At 49.4% G+C, this 26685-nt stretch overlaps 1 protein-coding gene across 2 annotated transcripts in view; it reads right to left on the bottom strand.

Moving 5' to 3' along the window:
• adarb2 (adenosine deaminase RNA specific B2 (inactive)) overlaps positions 1-26685 on the bottom strand; it is a 94778-nt gene that overhangs the window by 23305 nt on the left and 44788 nt on the right. For both annotated transcript variants that reach the window (XM_078790526.1, XM_058059849.2), the window contains exons 2-3: positions 3113-3199; positions 761-1692 (exon numbers count right to left, since the gene is read on the bottom strand). In XM_078790526.1, coding sequence (XP_078646652.1) covers positions 761-1692; positions 3113-3199 — 1019 coding nt within the window. The remainder of the gene's footprint in view (positions 1-760; positions 1693-3112; positions 3200-26685) is intronic.

Genomic DNA, 26685 nt, shown 5'->3' with positions numbered 1-26685 from the left:
CAGTGTTTTGTTTACCTCCTTTCTCTTTGCTTTTCTTTCAGCTTTGGGCAACCGATTGAATTTCTGTTAGTCGTCAATGTGACGCTGCAGCAGGAAACAAACATTCATCTTCTCCGGCCTTCCATTCTAATGCATCTGCTGTGGAAAATGGCCAACACGCTCATGGGCTGGGTTCAAATATAGCGTAGGTTGCAATCCATTTCATATCTGAAATGATATGGTGTTTAACAATGTACCATCTTAGACCATCAATGTACCATCAATGGTCCACGGTTAGCCTCTGTCATGCCAATCAACCACGTAACCGCGGTACACCAAGGACGACTGTATTCAACGCTAATTCCATGTTGCAGTGTTTCCACAGTAGACCTGCAGATGGTCATGTGATGAATTTCCTCATTTTGCCTCGACAATGGAGCCGTCGAAGCTGAAAGCCTCTAAGGTTGGAAATGGGAAGTAAACTGATGTTTTTTTAACTGCAAATCCTTGATAATCCTGATTGAGACTAGAGGAAGAAGTCCAGTATGTTCCAGAATTTCCACTCCCACCCAGTAAAGCTTTTCAGCACTTTGACTGGTCACAGTTTGTAAAAGACATTTTAAAAGTGACTTACGGTGTTAACTATTCTTCCAAAACATACTTTGTCTCACATTCGGGGTCTTTGTTAGCACTGTTTTGCTTTTAGCGGCATGCTGACTTTGCCGGTCATTCCAGGCCCCAGCAGGAAGTAGCGCGTCTGCCAAAGAAGCTAAACACTCACCTGGGGTAAATGAGGACATCTCTTCCCGCTGCCTTTGACACCTGGCCTCCCTTCAGGGCCCGCCCCGATGTTCAAGAGGGCCTCCAGAGCACACTGGGCCGCCTGGGTCTTCGCCACCTTCTTGCTGCGACCGCAGCCCTCGAAAATCCGTCCGTCCACGCGCACCGCCATCACAAAGCTCCGTAGCCGTCGGCCCTCGGCTCGCTCAGAAAGACAAGCGTAGCGCAGGCCCGGCCGGAGCTCATTGAGCAGCACCACGGGACTCTTGGCTGCATTCGGCTCCGGAACGAGGCCTCCCAGCCTCTGCTGAGCCTGGACCATCAGGTCCAGGGTGTGGCGAAGCAGGCGTCCGTGTCTGAGGAGCTCACTGGATAACAGGTGACTTTCTGCTCCCGAGTTGCAGAAGGCCAGGCCGTCAGAGCAAGGCGAGGACTCAAACTCCTTGAACAGCGTCTCAGGGAAGTCAGCTTGGTCTGAAGTGAAGTCGGCTGAAGGGTTGGAGATGTTTCCCATGGCGAGGTGGGCCTGAGGAGCATTGGGAAACTGGATGAATGACTTCAGGGCCAGCTCTGCCGCCCTCATCTTGGCCTTCTTTTTGGTCGGACCCGTTCCCTCAAACGTCAGCCCGTTGACCTCCACCGCGATGGAAAAGACCGGAGCGTGGACCGGCCCCGTCTGGGACACCACGCGGTACTGGAGGCCCGGCCGCAGCTCGTTGAGCTGAACCAAAGCGTTCTTGGGCGCCTCCGACCAGGACACCTTCTGACAGATCAGACGCAGGCGGCTCAGGTGGCCGTTGTTGTCTTCCTCCAGGGGGCGTTTCCTTTTCAGACCAGAGCCGCCGCTCCTCGTAGAGTCGGAGCAAAACCGTGAGTGACACTCCTCCAGGTTGTCAATATTGCGGTTTTCCTTCACCTCGGCACTGCTGGTACCTGAGAAGACACCCCCAAAACACAAACCCACGTGGTTAATGGGACGCCCGATGAGGAAATGATGTGTGTGATATTCTTCTCATCTCTGCTGAACAAAAGGAATGAAGGGAAATCTCCCCAGGCAGATTGAAGCACTTGGTACACAATGAAACCATAATGAACAAATCTCTGTTGGCTGAGCCCACTTCATACCGCAGGGCTTGATGATATGTAAGTGTTTTAAAATACAAATCCCCTAAAAGGGACGCTATCTGCCAAATCATGTTGTAATCTGCCTCTAAATTGCTTGGGAATCTGTGCTGTAAGTGAGAAACATGGGTCCCTGTGGCCAACGCGCAGCAGAAATCCTATTTGTAACGGGGTGGGGATTCCGCCAGTGAGAAAGGATGAGAGGAATGTCTGCGGCCCGCTTTATTTCACACTTCCACCCGTGAAAGCAGAGGCTGAGCGGCTGCCATACACCGCCGACCGAGTCGTGCGAGCGGTGGCGGATTGCGTTAGGAAAGCTCCCAACAAGGATGTTTCTGGAAGGCTTCCATGGTTTGCACGGTTGCGTATGCGGCCTTGCACACACCTGTCTCACGGCTCATTCATCATCATTTGTCCTCCTTCACATTTCATTTGGAACGGCCTGCTTTCATAGGCTCGTACACATGCTTTGGCCCAAATGAGAGCAATCATTTCCGCCGCTCCGAGTCTTTTGCTTACTTATTTTACACCATTGACTTTATTTCATCGCGCGTTCGGTCGGTCACCAGAACAAATTTGGCTGCAGGATAATTCCTGCTTTTGAATCAGTCTCACTTTCGTTATTGTCCGATATTGACAAAACCACAACAAGCAGAAATACTGACGGCGACGTTGTGTGTCGATGCAGCTCATTTGCATAGCCGCCGCCTTGATTGACTTTTCACCACGTAGTGTGTGCGATACGCCGTGTGCCTCTAATGAGGTGGAAGGCCTTGTGGGACGTTGCTTTGGATGTGTCACAAAACGAGGATGCACAGATTGACATCAGATGGGGCTTTATACACACATATACACAACAGGCACACAGCTAGCAGCCAAGCTACCATGGACAGCACCCCTCCCCTGTGGGACAAAGGAACTGAATGGCCGATAGGAGGGTTCATTCCGCCATAGAGCAAGATGGCCGATGGTGAGACGCATGCACAGAGTGAACCCTCCTGTCTTCCAGCCTGTTTGGTAGACAGAGGAGGAAATCAAACACGTGTCAACATGCTTGACTGCGGGTGGCAACATCAGCGGGTTTTTCTATTTTTTTGTGCAGTTAATTGATTGACTTGATTACGGACACATGAACAGGAACATGTCCCCAAAATGTACGGTGTCGCCCCGCCCCCCCCCCCCCCCGGTGCCGACTGATAGAAGGAGCGAAAAGAGACAGGATGTTACCTACTTAAACTGTCCTCGTCCTCGGTGCCGCTGGTCCCGGGGCTGATGTACTTGAAGGGAGCGATCAATGCCGACAGCATGCTGACTTTCTCTGGAGGAGACAGGAGACACGCAGAGTCAACACCAGCGACGGCCTGATAGCGGAATCGATGAGCGGCCATGAAGGAGAGGAAACAAAGATGACGGCTTTTGGTCACAGACGAGCAAGGGAAGGCCAGGCTTTGCCAAACACCAACAGCCAGCCTTCACTTTTGCTGATAAACTTTGCTTCTTATTAGAGCTAACTTGCAGACAGCTGCTCTCGCCTGTTCCCCCCCAGGGACTCGTGCTTTCCAGGTATGCGTGTTGTTTGCAGTTTGAAGGCCTATTAGAGCAAACACTTAGTCTGGTGTTCTTCATGGAGTACTGAGCCGCATTGACAGACCGGTCTGGCTCCTTAATTACACTCCCTCTGTTTGGAGCATCAGCTAATCATCGGTAAACCAGATCTGAAGGCAACGTTTGGAAGGGGAGGAAACAGGGAGGCAGGCTGGAGGCCGGCCAAAGGTTCAGGCGGTCTTGGAGTTTTGGAAGCATACCTTCAAAAATATCATTGTTATATAATACTTGTATATCTGCTCCTGAAAGTCCAGAGTTTAGTGCTCTCAGTATTCCCCCTACTGTAATCAAACCCACAACCTAACGAAGCCACACCAGATTTGCCAAGCATTCGGATGGCCAAAAGTTTGCACGGATAATCCTCTTCAGGTCTTCTTTGTTCAGGGATCTTTCGGTCCGAGTAAATAAACACTCCAGCAGGACCTTGACTCATCCACCTCCTCGCCACGTGTCCCTCTTGTTGTTGAGAAGAACTAGTGCATCTGCTAAAGGTTATTGTTCAGTGGAACACCGTCCCCAAAGCCCTTTCCACGTCAGAAGAACAAGGAGCCCTTGGAGAGCTCTGCTCGCATTCTTCCCCGTCCGACACATCGGAAGATATTTTAGCTCCGCCCCACAGGTCATGTCTGCGGCGCCCCCGCTGCACGCGTCTTGTTCAGTAGTGTTGTGGCCACTAGGTGGCAGTAATGACCGTAGCTGACATGGCCTTAACACTGCATGAAGCCAGCCATGGGACGTCCCACATCGTCGAGTGAAATAGGTTCCCCTCCCATTAATAAGGTCAACTGATTAGCTTGCTAACGTGCTAGCCTGTGGCCGTCTCCAGTCTCTGCAGCATAAGAGTTACAATGTGGTGTAAACAATGAATAACAGGCGTGTAAAGGTAACTATAGGGGTGTTATTTCATGTCTGCAGGACTCTAATGATGTTACAAACCATATTTAGAAAGTCCATGCTTTCAATGCTCAAACTACAGAAAGATTCCTTGATTAGGATTGAATCCTACATTGGACATCACAGTCAGGTATCAACGAGGGGCCGCTCTATTGGCGCTTCCGGCCTGTAGCCCCCCTCCCCTACTCAGCACTTGCTTTTTAAGCTCCAAGGGCCGGCTGCCCTGTAGCCCCCCGACCCCCTACCCCCAACGTGTTGACATAGCCTGATTCTGGGCAGCCATACTTGCTGTCCCTCAGTCAGTCCCATCCTCCTAACCCAAGACAGAGCCCACATTGATCTTCAAGGCCTCTCCTAAAGTGGAAGCAGATGAGGGGCCGGATGTGGAGCCGTTACCTGGCGTGCCCTTCACGCTATCTCTCATCCATCCCGTCTCATTCATCAGTGGATGAATGAAGGAGACAATGCATGCCAATAACGTCCCGGCTCGCTGCGTCCATCCCCTCGCCGCGCAGACGGATGAGGTGACGCTCATTTGTTTCCACCACGCAAAGTCGGGGAAGCGGAGGACAGCCTTGGCAGACGGACAACACTCGTGATGTGTGTCCATTCACAATGTGAGCCTCTCCTTGCCCCCCCCCCACCCCCCTCCCGTTTCCGTGGTGAGGAGAGGGTAATGAGCCCAATCAGATTTCCCCATGGCTCAGCATAACGAATGGGTCAGATGAGTGAAGGCAGACACTATTGAAACAGGCTCTGGGGGAAATCATTGACTGCCTGCCCCCCCCACCGCATCCCCCCCCCGCTCACTTCTCCTTAATGTCTTTCTGCAAGCCTCACATCGAAAGCCACTGAGCCACTAAATGAGAGGCTGCTTTGTTTTCCCCCAGCACTTAAAACCAGATTCTGTCACATCTCTAATCTGGTTCCTTTGGAAAGGCCGTGCGGCGTTAAGTATCTTTCTTGTGTACATTTATCACCACAGGAAGTCCCAAGCGTGCCGCATATCATCGAGCGCACGTGCTCTCCTGACAAGCCTCGTAGATGCAGGAGCAGCCCCAACAGGAAAATATTCATTGGCACTAATCACGTCATCACGGGCCGGGCAGGTGGAGCTTCTCCTTCAATCACCAATCACGTTACCAAAACCCTCTGAGGCTGTGGATGATTGAACGCGCGGGAAATTTTTCATACTTTCTCAACAATAATTCCAAAGGCACGTTTCCTGGACACATGAAAATGACATATATATATATATTTTTTTTTTTTCCCATCACCCTTAGCTAAATTTATATGAAAAAATGACAATGATAACAAATATTACAGGTCTCATGTTTAAACAAATATTTATTGAAATGTAAACACTGAACACAGTAGGATTCAGCTTTCTTAAACACACATTTAAACAGCATTATCAACTTTAAAAGGAGTAAATATTCAACCATGTGCAAAACATTTCGTTTCGCACACTAAAGACCTCTCATAAGCAGACACGGCTGCTCCAATTACTTCTGTGTGTGTGTGCGTGTGTGTGTGTGTGCGTGTATGCGTGCTCGGAGCGAGCACACACACAAAACACGACACGCATTCACCTGAGCCCGGCGTTCGGTGGATGAAACGCCCCCAAACATCATGGAACTGAACTGCCAACTACATCAACAGCTCCCTAATTCCAACGATAAGCACTTTTAAAGATGAAGCATTCAGCAGCATTCCTGGTTTTCAGACCCAAACTAAACTATATAGTAGCGTCGCTGGGAGCACTTCCTGGTTCCCGGCGTGCTTTGCGGCACCGTCGATGTAAATAGTTCGTCAGTTTGTAGTTAAAGTTGCATAGTTGTTCATTCAACTAGTGCTTTTATTCGTCTGTTGCGTTGGTATGTGATGTTTTTGGGAGTTCTAGTTGTCATACATGACTTAAACTGTTATGCCTAGCGATCACCGAGTGAAATGTGAAAGGCTAGTATGGCGTAAATAAGCAAGCTTATTCTTTTATAATGTATGCATGTTACCTATTTCAAAGCAGGTGACAACATTTCAACCAAGCCTAACTGTTAGAGGCTAATTAAAAGTTTCAAACTTACCCTTGTTATGGTGTTGCAGCGATGCCGCAACTGCGTGTATTGCAGGGTCCTCCGGCAACACATAGCTGCCCGGCGGATGCCTGTTTGTAAATCATGCAGCGGAAAAATATATCGGCGAACCCACGCCCGTATCAGCCGATACCGATTCAAGTAAAGAACACAAATATCGGCTGGCCGATGTATCGGTCGATTCTTAGACCATACACACAAATCTGCTCGACACAGATACTTGTAGTACTGGCTACTACTTAGTGGAGGCAAAGAGCGTCAGGCCAGGCACAGGAGGACATCAAACTGAGGAGAAGCAGTCAACTCGTCTGCTAATTACAAATAAGAATCAGCTGCGCTGCCAGCTTGAGGACAGAAGGGGAGCTGCAGCCAACACAGGAAACAGGACTACAAACTAAAAGTCAAACAGGAACTAATGATGGAAACACCGTCAGACATTGAAGAACATCTCCACGCACGTTTACAATCAGCATAGAGCAGACGCCAAAAGGCTGTTAGACAAAGGCCCTCAGACAAATGTTGGCCGTGTGGAGATGTCACGTGCTGTTCGTTTGTCTTTTATTTTGAATGTGGACATCCCCGTGGTACACGCCCACGGAGCCCCGCCTCCTGGCACGGACCTCAGGTCAAACGGGTAAAAAAGGCCGCTAAAGGCTTTTTGATGTAGGAGGGGCGGTGATGGACACAGCATCGGAACTGGAATTTTCACAGCGTGTTTCTTCTGGCGTCTTTTGGATGACATGACCTCCGTCTGCCGTGTCAGCGAGCGGGACGGAAGGCGAAACTAAAAATAAAGAAACTTGCAGGTGAAACGTCAGAAAGAACGCGTGATGACGTGTGAAGATAAGTCACGTTGGCAGCGAGGAGCCGAGTTCAGCACAAAGCATGATCTCCGCCCGATAAGTGGCAGATATCATGCACGCCGTCTCCTGCTGAAGGGAATATTCATGCAGGCTGCCATCCATGAGAACGACTCATTTACAAGCCGGCGGAAGGAAGTCAGGAACCTGGATGAGGTTTGTCGCCTCGCTCGTTTGATAACAAGCAATCCAGCGTATTTACAAGGCAGCGTGAGGAAGATAAGTCTGCGGCGTAACGACACTAAGCGGGTCGGGGATGTCTGCGCCTCGGCACACCGATGCCACGCCACACCGATGCCTCGCCACGTGTGGACTGCGGACCACGGCTGCTTGATGTAAACGCAGGCTTGCATGTCCTCGGGTCAGCAAATTAAAGCCAATAAATAGAAAAAGACATAAATGTCCATAGAATGGAAAAAACCAAAGAAGACGCATCCAATAAAAATAATAACAATAGAAAACTATAATCGTGTGTCAAATGGTGCCGATATAATACCAAACATATTTTAAAATCCATAGCAACCGTTTCCAGTGATTCCCAACCAGGGGAGCGCGTACCCCCAGTGGGACATGACCAAATTGTCAAAAGTCAGACAATAAAATGGAGCTCTGTTTCCCCAGGGAGGCCCCAGAATCTCATCCTCCTTTGGGACGATTGTCCCCACACGGGGGCCCTCAGGCTGTGTAATCTGATTACTCCATCAAATGCTAACTTGCTATTACCGTCAGCGAAATCTGACACTCTTTCCTAACTTTCTTCTCACCGCTTCCAACATCTTGGACTTTCCAAGCTAACTACTGGTAGTAACAGTAACAGTAACAATAACAGTAACAGTAACAGTAACAGTAACAGTAACAGTAACAGTAATAGTAACAGTAACAGTAATAGTAATAGTAACTAAGGACCCCAGCTTTCTGCTGCTTGTGTCGGCAGCTGGCATTAATAACTGGCAGGAGGAAGGATGGCATGAATTATACCACACGTCTGCATTGTGCACGTGCTCATGCATGAGAATGTCTTCTGTGAGCGACGCATCTCTCGGCCCCCCCCCCCACCAACTCGTCGTGATGAATTCATGCTTATTTCCCCAACGTGGCCCCCCTCCTGTCGTACCAGATAGACGCGTGTGCACGTTAGATTCCCGTCCCCTGTGCAAAGCACCGCTCCCGTGTCTTGGGCAAAGCACAGATGGGACGCGGACACTTTTTCATGGGGGGGTTCCATATCGCGGAGCCCAACACATCTGGTCGGCAGCGAGAAGCATCTTTTCACTAATTTGTTTGTCACTATATATCGGGGGGGCGATCTGTCATCCTGCCATGCTTTGGTAGCGCCATGATGCTGGAGGAACGTGCTTAGTCACAGGTTCCTGGCAGGCTGGCTGTTTGGACCGCTTGGGACCCGCACGGGGGGGCATTAAGAGTGGGGGGAAATATATCCAATATATCAAATACATTCATTCATTTTCTACCACTTATCCTCACAAGGTTCGCGAGGGGTGCTGGAGCCTATCCCAGCCGTCTTATATAGTAAATATAAATATAAATAAATGTACACAAGGTACTGATGCTGATGAATGTTTACTACCTTGAAGTCTACCTACGTGACAGGTGGACTACGTGACAGGTAGACCATGTGACAGGTAGACTACATGGCAGGTAGACCATGTGACAGGTAGACTACATGACAGGTAGACCATGTGACAGGTAGACTACATGACAGGTAGACCATGTGACAGGTAGACTACATGACAGGTAGACCATGTGACAGGTAGAATACACGACAGGTAGACCACATGCAGTATTTCAGCATGGATGTGGAAGGCATGGAGGGAAATACCAAATGCATAGAAAAAGTCATTGTCATTTTTCAAATCCGTATGTGGATTCCCAGGATGACATTCCGGCCTTTCCTTGCTTTGTGATCATGTGACCCAGAAGACCGAAAGTGCGGGTGGAAATCCTTGCTTTGCGTGGAACATTAATGACTTGGTGCTTGCACAAAAAACAATCTTTCACGTGTAAGAAAAAACCTCTTATCTGTTGACAAGCACTTTGCTGGACTACTTAAGAAGAAATGAATATTGCAGGGGAGGGATGTTGCCATGGCGATGGAGGCTGCAAAGCAACTTTACATCACTCCACATTTCCTCTGATTAACTTTAAGCTTCATTTCCATCCCGACGTTACAAGCATGCTTCGGGCCTTCAGGTCATCTTTGGCAACATTTACACCCGACTATCTGGAAATGATGATCCGGTCGGGTTAGTGGAGGAGAATCCGGACTGGATCACAACATGCCAACTCCACACAGAGATTCCCAGGTGGAGATTCCAACCCAGGTCTTCCCATCTCCTGAGTGTGTGGCCTACATGCTAACCACTCATCCGCCGTGTGGCCCTTCTAACCAATAGGGGCCAATACAAAAATGCTGCTGTCTAGGAATGGCCCCCAGGCCACACTTTGGACACCACGTCATAAATGTAAAGGATATTTCCGAGTAGCGTTCAAGGACGCTTTCACTCCTGGAAAAACCAGCCAGGGATGAACCAATGAGCAGAGAGAGAGAGAAAGCCCGAAATGAAAAAAGTATATTTAGTTTTCAAATTGTCGCCGCTTTCCGAGAAGTAGCTTAAATAATGAAATGGTAGAACGGGAGCATTCAGACGTCATAAAAGGTTTTTGCTGTATTTCTGCGACTTGCTGCCGCTAAGATGCAGGTGTGTTGGGCGCTACGTGACAACCTTAATACGCGCTAAAACGCTCCTATTTCTTCAATCTTTCATTCCCTTGTCACTTTATTTCACAGCCTTTTTATGCACACCGAATTTGGGGTACTTTTAACCAATTTTTATGGCAATAGATTCCAGGATCATCCAACAAAAGGTGCTGGAAAACTGGGTCACCAAAGAAAGCTAAAGCCAACGCATCACGTGATGACCTTAATAACCTTTGGCAAACTGCACACAAAAATACAAACGCTATTTTAGTCATGTACTATACCGATGTAGTACGTTACAGCAGGATGGATATTTAGCCTGGAATACTTCAATGCGCTCCGTAACTGTTGGGGGAGCCAAAGAGGGTGGAAAAATGCTACTTTTCCATCCATCCATTAGCATTCTATGAATAAATAGAATAGAGTATAAAATGTAACGTTTAGGTTCCCAATAGCAGGCCAGGATTTTCCAGTAGTCCTAGCGTGGCCAAGCAGTGGTCAAAAAGACCTGAGATCAGTTCTACCGTGCGGAGTACAAAGTATGGAGCGCAGACGGAGAAGGGCAAAGAAATCCAACGTCAGCCACGGAAACGAAGTCAGACGTAAAGGCTACGAAGTTTACTGGCGATGGAAGACGCCCAAACGTGGCTGGAACAATAGAGACTATTATTGTAAGAATGAGTCATGAAGGGGAAAGTCATGCTCATAATCCTTAAAATGGCTTCCTTTCACACGACACCCCCACCTTCCCACCCCGGCGGGGTGTCGCTGAAGATGAGCAATCACGCTGCAGAGAGGTCATTATCCGCACGCCTGCGTGTTTCAATGCCGCCACCGGAGGCCTCATTTGGGCAACATTCACAACTTCTTTTCTTCCAGGTTGAAGTGCAGCGCACACCTGATGTGGAATGACTGCCATTCCCGCTCCTTTCCACTTTTAGCTAAAGATGCTAAATGATTCACATGTGGGCCTCAAAGACATTTCAACGTGATGCTCCATGAGGGGGGGGGGGGGGGGTCCAAGGGGGTTGGGGCGGATAGAACCCGAGTGAACCTGAGTAGCGTGAGTGAGGTCTAATTAAATTGGCGGGCAGCACAAAGGAAATACAGCCGGAATAGGTGCAGATTGTGGAAGATCTAGAAAGCTTTCTGTGCTGGTTATTGTGTGTAGCTGCTCCGTTGGAGTCCCCAACTCATCACAAAGGGTAAAAAATGAGCATAATAGGCCCCCTTTAAGCCTCTCTTCTACTTGGGAGGGGGGCAATCTATCTGAACCTGAGCTGTATTGGCCCGGCCTGAATCTTCCTGTTTCATTACTTTGTGTTTACACTTTGTATAATCTTGGAAATATCAATCCCCTGTTGCGCCAAGGATTTCCTAAATTGTATTGGCACTCGTCCCTTGGTATTGACATGGAATATTAACACAACACACGGGACACAACATACAGCTCCAGTACTTGTTTATAACCAGCAGCGATACGATACCAACAACTTCCTACTTTATCAAATGTAGAAGGAAGATGGCCGGAAGTGGAGGAGGCAGCAAGGTGCACTGTATTCGGGCACACGCTCCGATGGTATTCCGTATGGCTGGTAAGGTGTTTTGTGTTCTTCGTGGGTTTTTTGTCCCTCATCACGGAACATTTGGTACAACTAGCATGCAAAATGTCTTCCTCGGCATGTGAATGTTTGATGATGGGAAGCTCAGGGAAGTTAGGGCAGACGCTCCTTCCCGTTCACGTCACAGGAAGGAGAAAAACGAGTGCTTTTTCAATGGCTACACTCCCCCGCCAATAAGAGCCAATAAAAAAAACAGATGCAGGCCGTAAATGACCCCCGGGCTGCACTTTGGACACCCCTGACATAATGCATCAGCTACTATTACACACAATGCTAGCCCCAAGCAGGCCGCCATGACGTTATGATATGACAAAGAACAAAGGTTTGGGCTACGGATGCTTTGAAAAAGCGGGACTTTCCATCACCCGGCAATGTTTGGCCGTGTGCTGTCGTGTTTCATCGCCTCCATCCTGGTCACATGATCCTCTAAGCCCCTCTACCTGGCTGCGTGTCGCCCTGCCTGTCAGAGCCACTATCTACCTATCAATCTGAGCGTGGCCACCTGCATGTGGCGATAAGGAGCCGTGGGTGTCTGTCGCCCTGACACCAGCTGATTTATGCCAGCCCCCTTCCCTTCAGGGGTTCCGCTGGCGAGAAAATCCCCCAGCAGCTCATGCTGTCTTTGTGCAAAACAGGCGTGTATCAGTTTGCGTGCGTGTGTGTGTTGCAGCCGCCTCGTCTGTCAAAACACCTTCAGATCCCCCCTTGCCTTGCTGTGGAATGGTGCCACCTGATAATCATGGTGGACTTTACGGGATGGCTGTATTTTTAAACGCCACAAACCAGGAGACGTCGTGTCTCATTTATGGCAGCTGATTGGTTGCAGGCCCCACCGCGATAGGTGCATTCCCTCCAAGCACAATTTCATATTAATAAACTCAATGTTTTCATAGTTAGCGCACATTTACATCACATTTGGTACCGTACTGTAGCAAGCTAACGAGTTAGCCTCTCCAATTTATGTACCTATTCTCAAACCACTTCCACATGGAATGAGAGGACAACCTTTTTTTCCATTCTCAGCCATGACACGCCCATCTGAGCCAAGAGCGACCGGTGTCTCACGGTAAAAGATCCAATTCCAGCGTAAGAAATGCAACATATCCCACATGGCCAATCACAAACATAACCTTTGCCAAGAGAGGAACGCAGACATATCTCAAACATAAGGTGCGCCGTTATCCTCAAATTAATCACACAGTCATTGACAGGATCCCCCTGATGAAATGTCATCATCTCTTTTAAAGCCCACTAAATCATCATGACTTGTTTGTGCTTGTGCCGGTGCCAGGAGGCGGGCCAACCGTGGTCACAATGAAACAGCTAGCCTGCAACCTGCTAGAATGCTACTGTATGTTCAGCACAGCCGCAGCCTGTTTGCTGAGATAATTACATCCTCAAAGGATGCAAGGAGATGCAGCACGTCAGTTAATTGGAGCTGCGGCGACAGAAAGGATTTGGACCGCCACGGAGGAAGCACTGACTTCCACAACAAACACATGGAATGTTTTTCAAATGAATTACTCTTTAAGCATATCACTTCAACGATGACTTTGAAATACACACATTTCATGTGTTAATGATGACAAAGTTAATTATCCCCCCCACTACGCCAGACACGGAGGCAGAGCGTAGACGCGCGACATGGCAAGCAAATAAGAACAACGGCGACAGGAGACCGGTTCTTGGGGTAAAATGAGACTTCCTAAAATAAAACTCAAAAAACATTCAAGCATTCTAAATGTTTGTGATTCAGAAAGGATTATTATTAAAGAATCGCCTCAATGCATGAAACGTACAATTCAAAATAGCTAACATAGGCCAATAGTCATAACGCATTTCATCCAAATGACAAACCTCATGTCATTTCATTTCTCATTTCTCTTTTAAAACATTCAAATTCATCATTATATTACATAAATATAAATGCGATTTATCCTACTTTTATTGACGGTCATTGAATGCACCAGAGACAAACTGCGGCCGATATGACGGACAAGGTTTTGCGTCTCTGGGCGGCGCCGACGCGGGTCTGGATGTGATAGCCTGGCGGCTAATCCACGTCAAGAACGGCAGGAAGTGGTCCATTTGACACAGGCTAACTTCCCGCTGTAATTACAAAACCTCATTAAGTCATTCCGTGTGTTGGGGGATTTGTTTTACATGCACTGCAAATAGACTGGAGCCCCCCCACCAGAATGGAGGTGAAGTGAGACTCCACAGACACCATTAAGCATTTAGGCTTCGGGGTTAATGAAATATTAATAAAGCACCTGAATGTTTGTGATCCCAGCATGCTTTTGGGGGAACGAAACTCATGTTGGCGCCATTTGAACAGGGAAGGATATCCGTGTGACATCCCTGAACGGCCTTTTGTCTTTCCTATTTATTGGAGCCCTTGAGCGACACGGTAACAGATGACTCCACGCCGCGGCTAAAGGCCCTATTTTTTACCCCTCAACTTTGCCCAATGATTGTAATTTGGGTGTCAGCCAAGGGGGTGATTTATCATTGGCTGGATTACTTCGTGGGCTGAGGGCGGGCTGCTATTCATCTCTGCGGCAGGCAACCTCCGCCACATAGCAACGCCATTCCCACCCGTCCGGGAGACGCCGCTCACTGGGAGTGCACTCCTGATGCTGGGAGGACCCCCAAACGGCCCCAGTCACCTTCACATTCGGGGGAATATCCACACCGAAACGCTCTCGGGTCACAGACGAAAGTATTTGGTTGCTTCAAACGGCATTCTGGGTAACCTGGGACTGTATTTCCTTGGAAAACGGCTTCTAGACTGGTGCTGATTTCCATGTGGACCAGCAAGTGGCTGGTTTGGGAAAAGGAAGGGTCAGTTGGTCCTGCTGCATCTGTATCTGCGGGGGCCGCCACAAAGGGTGGTGCTGACCACTGGAACGGCCATCCAAAAACTCCTGGAAAGGAACAGGACAAGCTGTTGGTTGATTTGTTGTGCTAACCGCGCCGTTTCATATAATATGCCAGAGTATTTCACTATCGGCGAGCCACTCTGCATGGGAACAACCCACCCTCTCCCACTCTCCCTTCTCCCCCCCCAGCCCTAAACAGCAGCCTGCGTTGCTGATAACACAGAGGAGCCGCTTGCAGGTGAAAAACAAGGTGGACGCCCAGATACTGGGCCCCACGCAGCGTGCTGCATTTACAATAAAAGCACTGTGGCATCAACATAAATCTACAGCATGTGCGTGTCAGGATATGCATGACTTAATGCCCCGGCATTATTCATTCCGGGGGGGGGGGGGGTGCATACGCACAGCAGAGGAACAACATTCATATTCAATGCTGTGTGGCACTGGGAGGTACGGTACAGGAAAACCCAAAACTTCTTAGGTGGGACCGTATTGCTACGTAGACATACCCGGGTTCAAGATCATGTGTAACATAACATATACCGTGATATGTTCTATGGCTTATAAATGATGATAGAAGCAACACATTAAGCTCCTTTGGATGCTGCCATCTGTGGTAACGTCATGCGTCATTTACAAGTGTCCGTTTCGGCCATGGCGTGTTCGTCTCAGCCATGGCGTGTTTGTCTCGGCCATGGCATGTCCGTCTTGGCCGCGATATAGTTTGGTGGTGATATTGAAACTGTGATATAGCGCAGGACGGCCGTATTTGCAGCCATCTAGTAGACATAAAAGCACAGACCTGCACGGTGACCTGCACGGTGACCTGCACGGTGACACTGGAGTCCTGCCCCGTCACCAGAAATGCCACAGCGTAATTAGCAGCCTTGTCTGATGAGGCAGCGACACACAGATGGAGAAAAGTGAGATTAAAATCTAGTCTGCTGATTCTTGTGAGTTGTATCAAAAGAAAAAGTAATTAAATCGTCCGAGGATGTCATTGGAATTGAGGATTCTATCGTGTGACGCCTGGAGCTTATCCTGTGTGTGTGTGTGTGTGCGTGCACGTGTGCGTGCATGTGATAGACGTGCAGCGCAGTGGAAGATGAGCCGTGTGTTGTGCATTTGTAGCAGGCGCAGTCCGTGTCTCCTCATTAACCTTTGTGAAGATAAGCCTGTTTTAAGTCATGTTTGAACAGCGTGTGTGAAGTATCTCCCGCTAATGCTAGTATGTGGCTAGCCAACACCCCCCCCCCCCCAGTCATTATTCCTCTTCCCTCACCTCTGCCAGATTAGCAGAATGAAATTTCTATTTTAATTACAGGCCGGTAAATCTCCACGAATGGAGCACCTGAGCCACGGCGCATCCCGCAACAAGCGCTCGGTGGCGGCGTGCAGCCGTGGGCCGCTAACAAGGTTAAAGGGTGCACGGTGTGTGTAATGGGAAGCAGGGGAACTCAATGAGCAATCGTTAACAGCGTATTAGCTGCTCTGCCTCTTTGTCTCTTGCCGTGTTCCTCTCGTATTTTCCCAGTCAAACACTCGCAGCACCTTGTTAGAGGCAAGAAGCTAGAAGTAATGTCATTTGGCTAAGTGGCAAATGCGGAGGTGCCAGATGTGTCTTAGCGCTGGATGCTGGCGGCTGGCGTGGTGCGGCATGCGCGGGGAGGCGAAGCTGTTACATGATCTGCTGCTCGCTGCCGTGCTGCACGCAGGATGTGATAATTGGCAGACGTAATGTCCTTTTCCGAGGGGCCGCTTTTTGCTTTTTACCCTCAGCTGGTGAAAAACGCCTGTCGCATTAAGGCGACATGCCGCTCTTTTACAAATATCCTGGAAACATCCTTGGAAACGTCCTTGGAAATGTCCTTGGAAATGTCCTTGGAAATGTCCTTGGAAACGCCGGGTGTCACAAGGTCTCACAAGACTAAAACATTTCTGGTTCAGAATAAAAAAATAGTCCTGCTTTGATGAATGAATTCTTTAATCCCATCCATCCGTCCTCTACCGCCTATCCCCACTAGGGTGGGGTATGCTGGAGCCTATCCCAGCTGTCTTTGGGCCAGAGGCGGGGTCCACTCGGGCCTGGTGTCCAGCCAATGGCGTCTGCGCTGACACGGAACGCTTAGTTTATTTCTTTTACGATTTGACTCAGCTTTATGCTGGGTTTTACCAAGCTGGGTTTTACCAAGCTGGGTTTTACCAAGCTGGGTTTTGGAGATCTTTGGTGACATCCACCTGGGGGCGGCCATCTTTATGCTGTGCAGGGCCTTGTAGGATGGCGATGTCCAAGTTGTCCAGTTGTCCTGGCAGTGCAAAAGGCGACATTGGCTGCACGGCCGAGTGTGAAGTCGGAGGTTAGGATGGTCGATGCCCTCGCCAAACAGACCCTCCTCATCACTTTTCTTTCCCAGCATGGAGCGTCGTGTCAATCAACCGCGGAACACCCGCAGCGAGACACGCATTAACGCCTCGGTGAATGAAAGACCCTGACCAAGCAACATCGCCAGTCACTTCATATTCCTAAAGACTAATGAAAAGTCTGTCTTCCAAAATGTAAATAAGCAATAAAAGCTTAAAAGTCGACTTCCTAAAAGCTGTTAAGATGAGGAATAATCAATCAAGTCTGGCAAAGCATTTCCTCCAAAGGGCAACAACAAGCAAACAAGCTGAGAGCAAAGTTAATATTCCACATTTACACAATTTACCCCCCCCCCCCTCTCGGAATACAACGTGTCTTCATGGGAGTCGGCGTCTTTGTCTCCTGTGCTGCTGTACCCTGGAACACGGTCGTGGATGTTGAGTACTCAGACAAGCCATGCTAACCACGAGGACTGACCGCCAGATGATGTTGACATGGTACTGACGTGAAACAAGCCCCTGTTGGAATGTTCCCACGGACGACCTCCACGGCCACGGTCCATGTCCGAGGAGCCAATGGAGGCAAGCGTCAACGACTTCGCACGCGCTCAAAGTGAGGCTGAGCAGCAGTGGAACCCGCATATGCTCCCGTCTTTGTCCCGCACGCTGGAAGCTGCGGGCTGTGAATTAAACGGGAACAATGTCCCGTCGTCCGTAATACAATTATGCGTGATGTCGGAATGGTGAAAGGGGTTTTGTGCCAGGATTTCATGACAATGAAAGGAGGCTTTCTAATTAAGCGGCGGCACATAATAGACGTCTTTGGGCGTTCCATTGTGTGGAAGCATGTGGCACATCGATAATCATCGGAAAGATTTCCATGATAACATATTCCCACAGCATGGAAACACGGCGAGACCACCTCAAACTGGGACCGCTGGAGCGCAGGATGCATGGAAGCTGTGAGGGTTCCACGCCATGACAAAAAAGCGTTGTGGATGATGCCACCTCGTCGTACGGCCAAGTGCGTTAGCGGGGTTGGAGTTGAAGGTATAAATCCCGTCCCGGAGATTCAGACGTTAGCCGGATTGTTGCAGGTGCAGGAGTCTGCCCAAAGCAGGGGCGGGTGCCATGGCGATAGCAAGTTTCAGCCCCCGTCTATTCAGGCATGGATTTCACAGGTGACGAATGTTTAGCCTTGCAGGAGGTCAGCTCTCGTTATTTGGCTCCATTGTGGATCGCCCTGTGAACGCGTCACGCCGGCTTCCGATCCACAAGCACGGCTTTTGCAATCAAAGGGTCGCTTGTCTGAGAGGCTGCTCATAAGATTGTATTGTTTGCAGTTGCCATAGTTACCGTCAAGCGCCACAATTCACAGCGTCAGGGGATGAACGTGACACACCTTCTACAGCAACGCGTTTAAAAATGAACCTGCTCGTTCTCCGGAGCAGCGGAGAACGAGCTGTCCATGGCAGGAATGCCATCTTGGGGGCATCATCATCATCATCATCATCTGATATCACGTTGCTTGTTCAGGATCTGCAGTCACGTTTGTTTAGATTCTTGTTCTTGTCTATTTGTGAGGACAAATCTAATATTGACAACAATAAGAGCTGACCACCATCATGGTGACCAGATGCGTCCACCATCCATCCACGCTTTTCTTCACCGTAACTGCAATCACTTCAAGGGAACGTGGCCACCATTCACAATCCTTATGCGAGTTCTCCGTGTGTTCCAAAGATATAAAAACAGCTAAAAAGAGTCAAGAAGGCTCCACATCCATCACGTGAGCTGCATATCAAGTACATAGTTGGTAGTATTATTATGCCCAAGAACTACCTTACTGGCGTAGTGACCTAGAGACTAATTGGAGCTTTTTGTTTTTGTATAAGCAGTACAGTATATGAGTATGTGGTGTACTTCCGTCACAATCCAACACAACAACACTGGCTGTCCAGTCAATATGCGTATTTGTCCAGCGTGTCCAATGTGGGGAAAAAAGCTTAAAATTGGAGCAAATAGATTTTCTTGCCTTGGTGAAGCGGCTCGGCCTCGGCTGCCATCTTGGATCTTTACCCGCACTGGATCTCACGACATGATGGCATGCAACTGGAGCGAATATCTATTTCATGACACGTCCTCCATGCCAGTGTTTTCATGGAATAATATACACAATATGCACACACACCTTGAAATCATCACCTCCCCTCACTTTCACAAGTGGGGGGGGGGGCAAGCGCTCTGTTCCCCAGACAATATTATCTCATATGCACAGACAAATTACCTCTTTGTTTTAAGGACATGAGTATTTTCCAAAAGAGAAACACACACACATACAGTGAAGAAAATAAGTATTTGAACACCCTGCTATTTTGCTATTTCTCCCACTTAGAAATCATGGAGGGGTCTGAAATTTTCATCGTAGGTGCATGTCCACTGTGAGAGAGATAAACTAAAAAGAAAAATCCAGAAATCACAATGCATGATTTTTTAACAATTTATTTGTGTGATACAGCTGCAAATAAGTATTTGAACACCTGTGTATCATCTAGAATTCTGACCCTGAAAGACCTGTTAGTCTGCCCATTAGAAGTCCACCTGCACTCCATGTATCATCCTGAATCAGATGCACCTGTTTGAGGTCGTTAGCTGCATAAAGACACCTGTCCACCCCATACAATCAGTAAGACTTTAACTTGTAACATGGCGAAGACCAAAGAGCTGTCCAAAGACACCAGAGACAAAATTGTACACCTCCACAAGGCTGGAAAGGGCTACGGAGCAATTACCAAGCAGCTTGGTGAAAAAAGGTCCACTGTTGGAGCTATCATTAGAAAATGGAAGAAGCTAAACATGACGGTCAATCTCAATCGGAGTGGAGCCCCATGCAAGATATCACCTCGTGGGGTCTCAATGATTCTAAGAAAGGTGAGGAATCAGCCCAGAACTACACGACAGGACTTGGTCAATGACCTGAAAAGAGCTGGGACCACCGTTTCCAAGGTTACTGTAGGTAATACACTAAGACGTCATGATGTGAAATCATGCATGGCACGAAAGGTTCCCCTGCTTAAACCAGCACATGTCAAGGCCCGTCTTAAGTTTGCATATGACCATTTGGATGATACAGAGGAGTCATGGGAGAAAGTTTTATGGTCAGATGAGACCAAAATAGAACTTTTTGGTCATAATTCCAATAAGCGTGTTTGGAGGAAGAAGAATGAAGAGTACAATCCGAAGAACACCATCCCTACTGTGAAGCATGGGGGTGGTAGCATCATGCTTTGGGGGTGTTTTTCTGCACATGGGACAGGACGAGTGCACTGCATTAAAGAGAGGATGACTGGGGCCGTGTATTGTGAGATTTTGGGGAACAACCTCCTTCCCTCTGTCAGAGCATTGAAGATGGGTCGTGGCTGGGTCTTCCAACACGACAACGACCCGAAGCACACAGCCAGGAAAACCAAGGAGTGGCTCCGTAAGAAGCATATCAAGGTTCTAGCATGGCCCAGCCAGTCTCCAGACCTGAACCCAATCGAAAATCTTTGGAGGGAGCTCAAACTCCGTGTTTCTCAGCGACAGCCCAGAAACCTGACTGATCTAGAGAAGATCTGTGTGGAGGAGTGGGCCAAGATCCCTCCTGCAGTGTGTGCAAACCTGGTGAAAAACTACAGGAAACGTTTGACCTCTGTAATAGCAAACAAAGGCTACTGTACCAAATATTAACATTCATTTTCTCAGGTGTTCAAATACTTATTAGCAGCTGTATCACACAAATAAATTGTTAAAAAATCATGCATTGTGATTTCTGGATTTTTCTTTTTAGTTTATCTCTCTCACAGTGGACATGCACCTACGATGAAAATTTCAGACCCCTCCATGATTTCTAAGTGGGAGAAATAGCAAAATAGCAGGGTGTTCAAATACTTATTTTCTTCACTGTATTAGAGAAATAAATAGGAAAAATAAAGCACTCAAAGGGAAGCTAAAGTGCCACTTTCAGACACTCGGGCTAAGAAATTCTCTCATTAAACGGGTCGCCCTGTCGCCTGCCTTGCTGCGGAACAGATGAAACGAAGGTTACACCGTCCTCTCTCATGGCCCACATCCTCACGCCGGAGCTAATTGCATCATTTCTTTACCAATTAGAAGCTAATAGCGAGCTAAGGCCAGCCCCCCTCCCTTCCCGCTCAATCACACCATTTTATCTTATCTCATTTTAGCCAACTACTTGTCCTGGCCACGCGTAGTAGTACATGGAGTACCACATAGTACTACATTACACTGCAAACTTCCTACACGTACGTCCAATATAGACCCGTTTGGTGGAATCTGTACTACAGCATGTCCATATCATGATGTACATATGTATGACATATCATACGTATCAGCATGAGGACGTACCAGCGGGACACCCTGCTACCTCGGCTTTCAGGAGTCATTTCCTCCAAAACCTCGGAAACAAAGAGGATTCTTCCCACAGGGAGGAATAACGCCTGCAATCCCATTCATCCCTTCCACGCTCCCAAAACATGAGCATTTCATCTGATAGTTTTACATGCTGACAAAATGGGCTGGGGGGGGGGCCGTGTGAGCATGTGTCATCATTCATTTACTTTCAGCAGCGCCCCCTGTAAGCCCGGCATGACCCCCCCCCCGGCCGCACCAATATCAGCTGCAGACGCCGTGCGACCCGGCTTTACTCCTCCTGCTAAACCCTGTACGCACACACACACACATGCACGCACACACACACACACACATACGCACACGCGCACACGCACACACACACACACACAGGCAGCGAAGAGGAGAGTTAATAATAGTGGTACCTGCCTGACAGAGTCAGCATGGAGACAGGAGAGAATGAAAAAAGAAGAAGTGGCAGCCCGGGTTGGGGGGGGGGGGGGGGGGTTGGGGAGTGGAAGGGTCCTGGGTGACGTGGGGGGGTTAATATAAGCACAAGTTGGCTCATGAAGGCCATGTGAGCGTTGTGTGATGAAAGAGTGAATCTTAGGATTCATGTCCACAAATGAAAGCATGGCTGAGATGATGAGGATCTTTATCTCAGCCACAAATGATCGATCGATTGATTGATTGACTGATACTTATGAGGACTGAGGCTGCACTCCTGCTCGCTCACATGAACCTCTTCTTCCCCGTGATTGGCCACTAAGGGTGGATGAGGTCATTGTGTGAAAAAGGCCAAGAGAAAAGCAGAGAAGAAGAACATGTTGCCTTTTATGGCTCGAATGCTGACTACCGTCATCTTGGCCAAAGATCCTGCAGACCGCAAGCCAAAGATCCTGCAGACCGCAAGCCAAAGATCCTGCAGACCGCAAGCCAAAGATCCTGCAGACCGCAAGCCAGCTGCCGTTGGTCAGACCTGAATTCTTCATAGATCCATCCATCAATACAATTTGCTCCTGGGAATTTCTAACCTTGGCAACAATCTGGCCTTCCATCCCGCCTGCAGCCGCCTTTGCAAAGCTCCTCCACATCCGGCATGCCGCAAAACAAACGTTTCCATCATGGAATGAGGGAGCGGCAGACGTCAGGAAAACCTTGATATGCTGATTGGCTTTTTACAAGCCGGAGATTTCAATCATGATTTGTGACAATCTGGCACGATTGGCATAGGTTATCGTTACCGCGGGTGTCCTGAAGCAAGTTTTCCTTATCAGCGTTTAGCACATTGATAACACCGCACAGCAGCAAAAGCCCATTCTTCTGCTTGGGGTGGGGGTGGGGGGGGTGGGGGGGCGGCGTGTCCCTGCATGGTAAACAATGCTGCTCTTCAAAATAATGGCCTTTATCAGGTGGAAGCTCCTTCAGGTGCCACTCGGCCACGGCACGCCATCTTTGGAAAGCCCCGTTCCTTCGACCACTGCAGTTGTCTCTGCGGGAGTCGAAGCAGGAAGGGGGGGGTGACTACGTTGTCACGGTCTGACCAGGTCTTGGACACGGAGGGGCTTCAACCATCCGCTTTGAACGTTAGCTTCTTGCTTCTTGCTGTCGGCACCGCCCACAGCGATGTTATCGTTTACTCCGCCAGCTAGCTAAATAGCGCTGTGAAAGCAGCGAGTGGGGGCAAGTCACACGAGGATGGCGCCACACGTGCAAAACAGCGAAGGAACGGCAGGAACGCCATTCCGCGTCGACACACGGAATGGAAAAACGGGTGCGAGCTGTCAAGATGAACAGCAGTTTGCCGTCAGCCTTCACACTTGTCTGTCAAACACCCCCCCCCCCGCCCCCCACCAGATGTGGATCACATCTGTACAAACATGTGCCTTGCTTTCCTGAAGACCCCACCAGGTGACACAAGTTTCCTTCCTTCCTTCTTTGCTTCCTCCCTTCCTGGGAGGAGCACCCCAGGGTGCCCCCTGTTCCCCGTGTCCGGTCCAAAGCCAAGCCTTGTCCTTCAGCCAATTGTGTGAGAATGAGGTGGTGTTGACATGGCGGCCATATTTCATGCGTTGGGCCTCATTTCAGCAGGAACATTGGCAAGATGGCCTCTGAGCTGAAACGGGAGCCTGTGGAGTTTTTGACTTTGAATCAAAAGCGTTTGAGAGCATTTCAGCAGAGGCGTTTCGGCGCTGTTAGTTACGCACAACTCTCTCATGATTTGATTGGCAGGCCGAGCCAGACGCCGACACGGCGCTCTAATTACCGTCGGTGAGGTTGTGTGCACAACACATAGCCGAGGCGACACAGATATCTCGGCGGCGCTGAGCTGCTCCATTCATCTCCAAGACAAAACAACACCCGAAGAGCTGTGCTAACATTATTCAATCATGCCGCCATTCATGTTCCCTCCTCTTTTGGCAGGGAGACGCTCAAAGACGCCAGCCTTTGTCACTCGCCTTTTTTCCTTCCTGCTCCTCCCCGGCCTGCCACATGTTGCTCTCCACGCACACGCTAGCGACCACGTGCAGACATCAGCTTCTGCATCGGCTCGGCTTCTCACCGTGTGCCGATGTGCCGAGAAGACTCCAAGATGACAACAGGAACGCTCATCCCAGCATGGAATGACGCCAGAGTCCACCCCAGCAACTCCGTCCAACGCCATAAACCGCCAGGCTGACCAACTACGTATCGATGGCCAGGACTGCACATGGAAGTCAATCAGTCTTCATGACATCACAGCAGAGCTCCCGCAGAGGATGAGGAGACCAGACACGGGATCAATACGTCAGCGACACGTTCCACATGGGACGGCGGCCTGGCGGTCCGAAGCCGTGGTCTCAGGATATGATATGAGCCATGATGAGAGGCGGCCATTTGTATGTGTCCGAGCACGGCACCAAGAGGAAGGCCCATTCTTCCGCCATCTGCTCCACACAGAACCTGGCTTGCCTGGAGGAGCGGCGGCCGAGCCAAGCCAGCCACAAGGAGTCGCATTCAGGCGCTGCCAACGCTGCGCTCACTTACGCCGGCTCGCTCCGACAAATTAGGGGTCCAAAGAGAAGATGGATGAAAACAAACAAGGCAATCAGGACTGGTTCCGACGACCGCCATTACATCTGCTTTTTGTCATATTGCTCGACTTTCTGCTGTAAAACGATGAAAAACCACCAAAACACAAGAAAGCCTGACTAATTACAGTCGGCGAGATGCTTCCGTGTAAACGTGTCAATTATTTTGTGAGGGCGAGCATGGAGCCTAATTAAATCTGTTTGTATGCACTCAGCCAATGAAACCTGACAAGCGATGTCACCTCGTTAAATACCAGCACAGATGAGTGGACACCAGCCGGGATTGGCGTGGGAACGCATGGATCTTTATCTCCGCCAACTTAACGCTGAGCCAGTACGGCTAAGACCTCCACCAGGACTCCAATTTATGAGTGAAAGGGTAAAAAGTGGACCTACTTCCTGTTGGAGGAAGGATGACCCACACGGCTCGTACCATTCTGACTGTGGGGGTGGACACTTCCAATGATGTCATAGTCACTAAAATCAGGTATCCAGATCCTCACTAAATGTTCTTTAGGCTTCTTCCTGCTGCGAGTTGAGGAAGGTAGCAAATAGACGGCGTGGGTTCCGGCTTGGGTCACTGCTCGTGCTCCAGCCGGGATGGGTGGATGCTTGTGTGCGTGCCGGATGGGAGACAGCGTACGCACGGCTGACTTGGAGGTACGCGTGAGCAGATGACAAGGTGACGAATCCGTGAGGTCACGGAGATGACAGGATGCATGAATGAGGGACGCATGGGTGGACGATGCGATGGACGGATGGCGACACCCAAGCTTGTCAGATATTTAAAATGCGACCATCCGAACACGAAGGTAATGGACGCCACCCACGCAAACATCTGGTTCTTGACAGCAACATCCACCTTCCGCCAAGCGTGACTACTGTCATGCTGCTAAGTTTGGGTGGGGGGGGCTTGTGTCTGTCCATGAGCCGACACGGCGGAGACGGACCTGCTGTAACTTCATGCGGAGGCTCACACTTTGGAGAAGTTGAGCCGCCACCTGCCAAGTCCCGTCACCCTAACATAGCTGCTTTATTCCTCGGGGGCCATCACTGGGGTATTAATACGGGAGCCGCTGGGCCAGATACCTTAAGATGTATTTAGTGAAGATGATGACAGCCGCCGATGGCTGCCAGCTCCATATCACGTTGGCACGAGGAGGCTTCCACTGAATACTTGTAGCGTGGCGCACAATCTGTTTTTCCAGCTAAATATACAAGCGCGAGTAGGCGCATGGCACTCATTCATATCTGACTCAAGACATGAGAGCTAATTGGCTGACCATAACAAAGCATTTTTAATATCGTTTCTTGGAGCAAAGCGCCGTTCTAAATCTGTGCTCTTGAGTCTGCGCCAGGCCAACCCACACTTCCATCCTCGGCTCATTGTCGTCTTCCGTCTCATCTTTTAATAGCCCGTCTCCTGCCTCCAGCGCGTTCCTGCGTTGGGCTCAGCAGCTCGTCTTCTCTTCCGATGTGCGTTCATCCCACAAACTTTGGACTGGAATTGCAGCTCCTCCAGATGTCCATGCGTGGGACTGCATGGCCACATGGACGCGACGCTGGATGGAGGCGACTGGTAGCTAAGGAGATAAGAGTGGTGGGAATATCAGCTCCTATCAAAGGGAGACCCCCCAGGGCACCTCAAAATATGATATGGCCGCAGATCATCATCAGGATTATGACATCGTAGCGATGAACCTGATATTTCCCATAAGCCATCATTACTAAAAGGAGGCAAGATCAAGCACTCCTTGTTTCTCCTGTCAACGTCCCCTGAGCTCACCTGTAAACATTCTCTTCACGTGCTGGATGTCCCGAATGCTCCAGGATGGCGAAACATGGAGCACAAAAACCCCATCAGCCACCTGGAACCAGCACCAGGGTTCTATGTATGCGTGTTCTCATGTTCTAGGTCTAGGATCCCATCCCTAAGAGTTATCCGGCGGTGTTGTGCGGGTCTCCATAAATAATAACGGAGAGAGGGGAGTGTTCCTCTGAAGTCATGTGACATCCAGCAAACACTTGAGAGAGCCGCCGCACGATACGCGCCTAAAGACGCGCGTCTTTAGCTGTGATCCGCCACTGTTGTCTTTCCGATTAACCAGGCGGCGGAGCAGGATGTCTTTTGGTCTAACGCTGTTCTGGTGGATTTGCAGCACTGTTTGCCATCTTAAATCTACAAAGAGGGCTCGGCAAATGAACCCTGAGCCCGGTGAATAAATCAAGACGGAGAAGAGAGGAAGCGGCGGGAGAAAGGGCCGGATGGGATGGAGAGCAATGGCCG

Source organism: Doryrhamphus excisus, linkage group LG5 (assembly GCF_037039965.1).
Source record: "Doryrhamphus excisus strain RoL-2023G ecotype Guam linkage group LG5, RoL_Dexc_Guam_v1.1, whole genome shotgun sequence".
NCBI lineage: Eukaryota > Metazoa > Chordata > Actinopteri > Syngnathiformes > Syngnathidae > Doryrhamphus > Doryrhamphus excisus.
The sequence above is the reverse complement of the archived record's forward strand: the minus strand, read 5'-3'. Positions and strand labels throughout refer to the sequence as shown.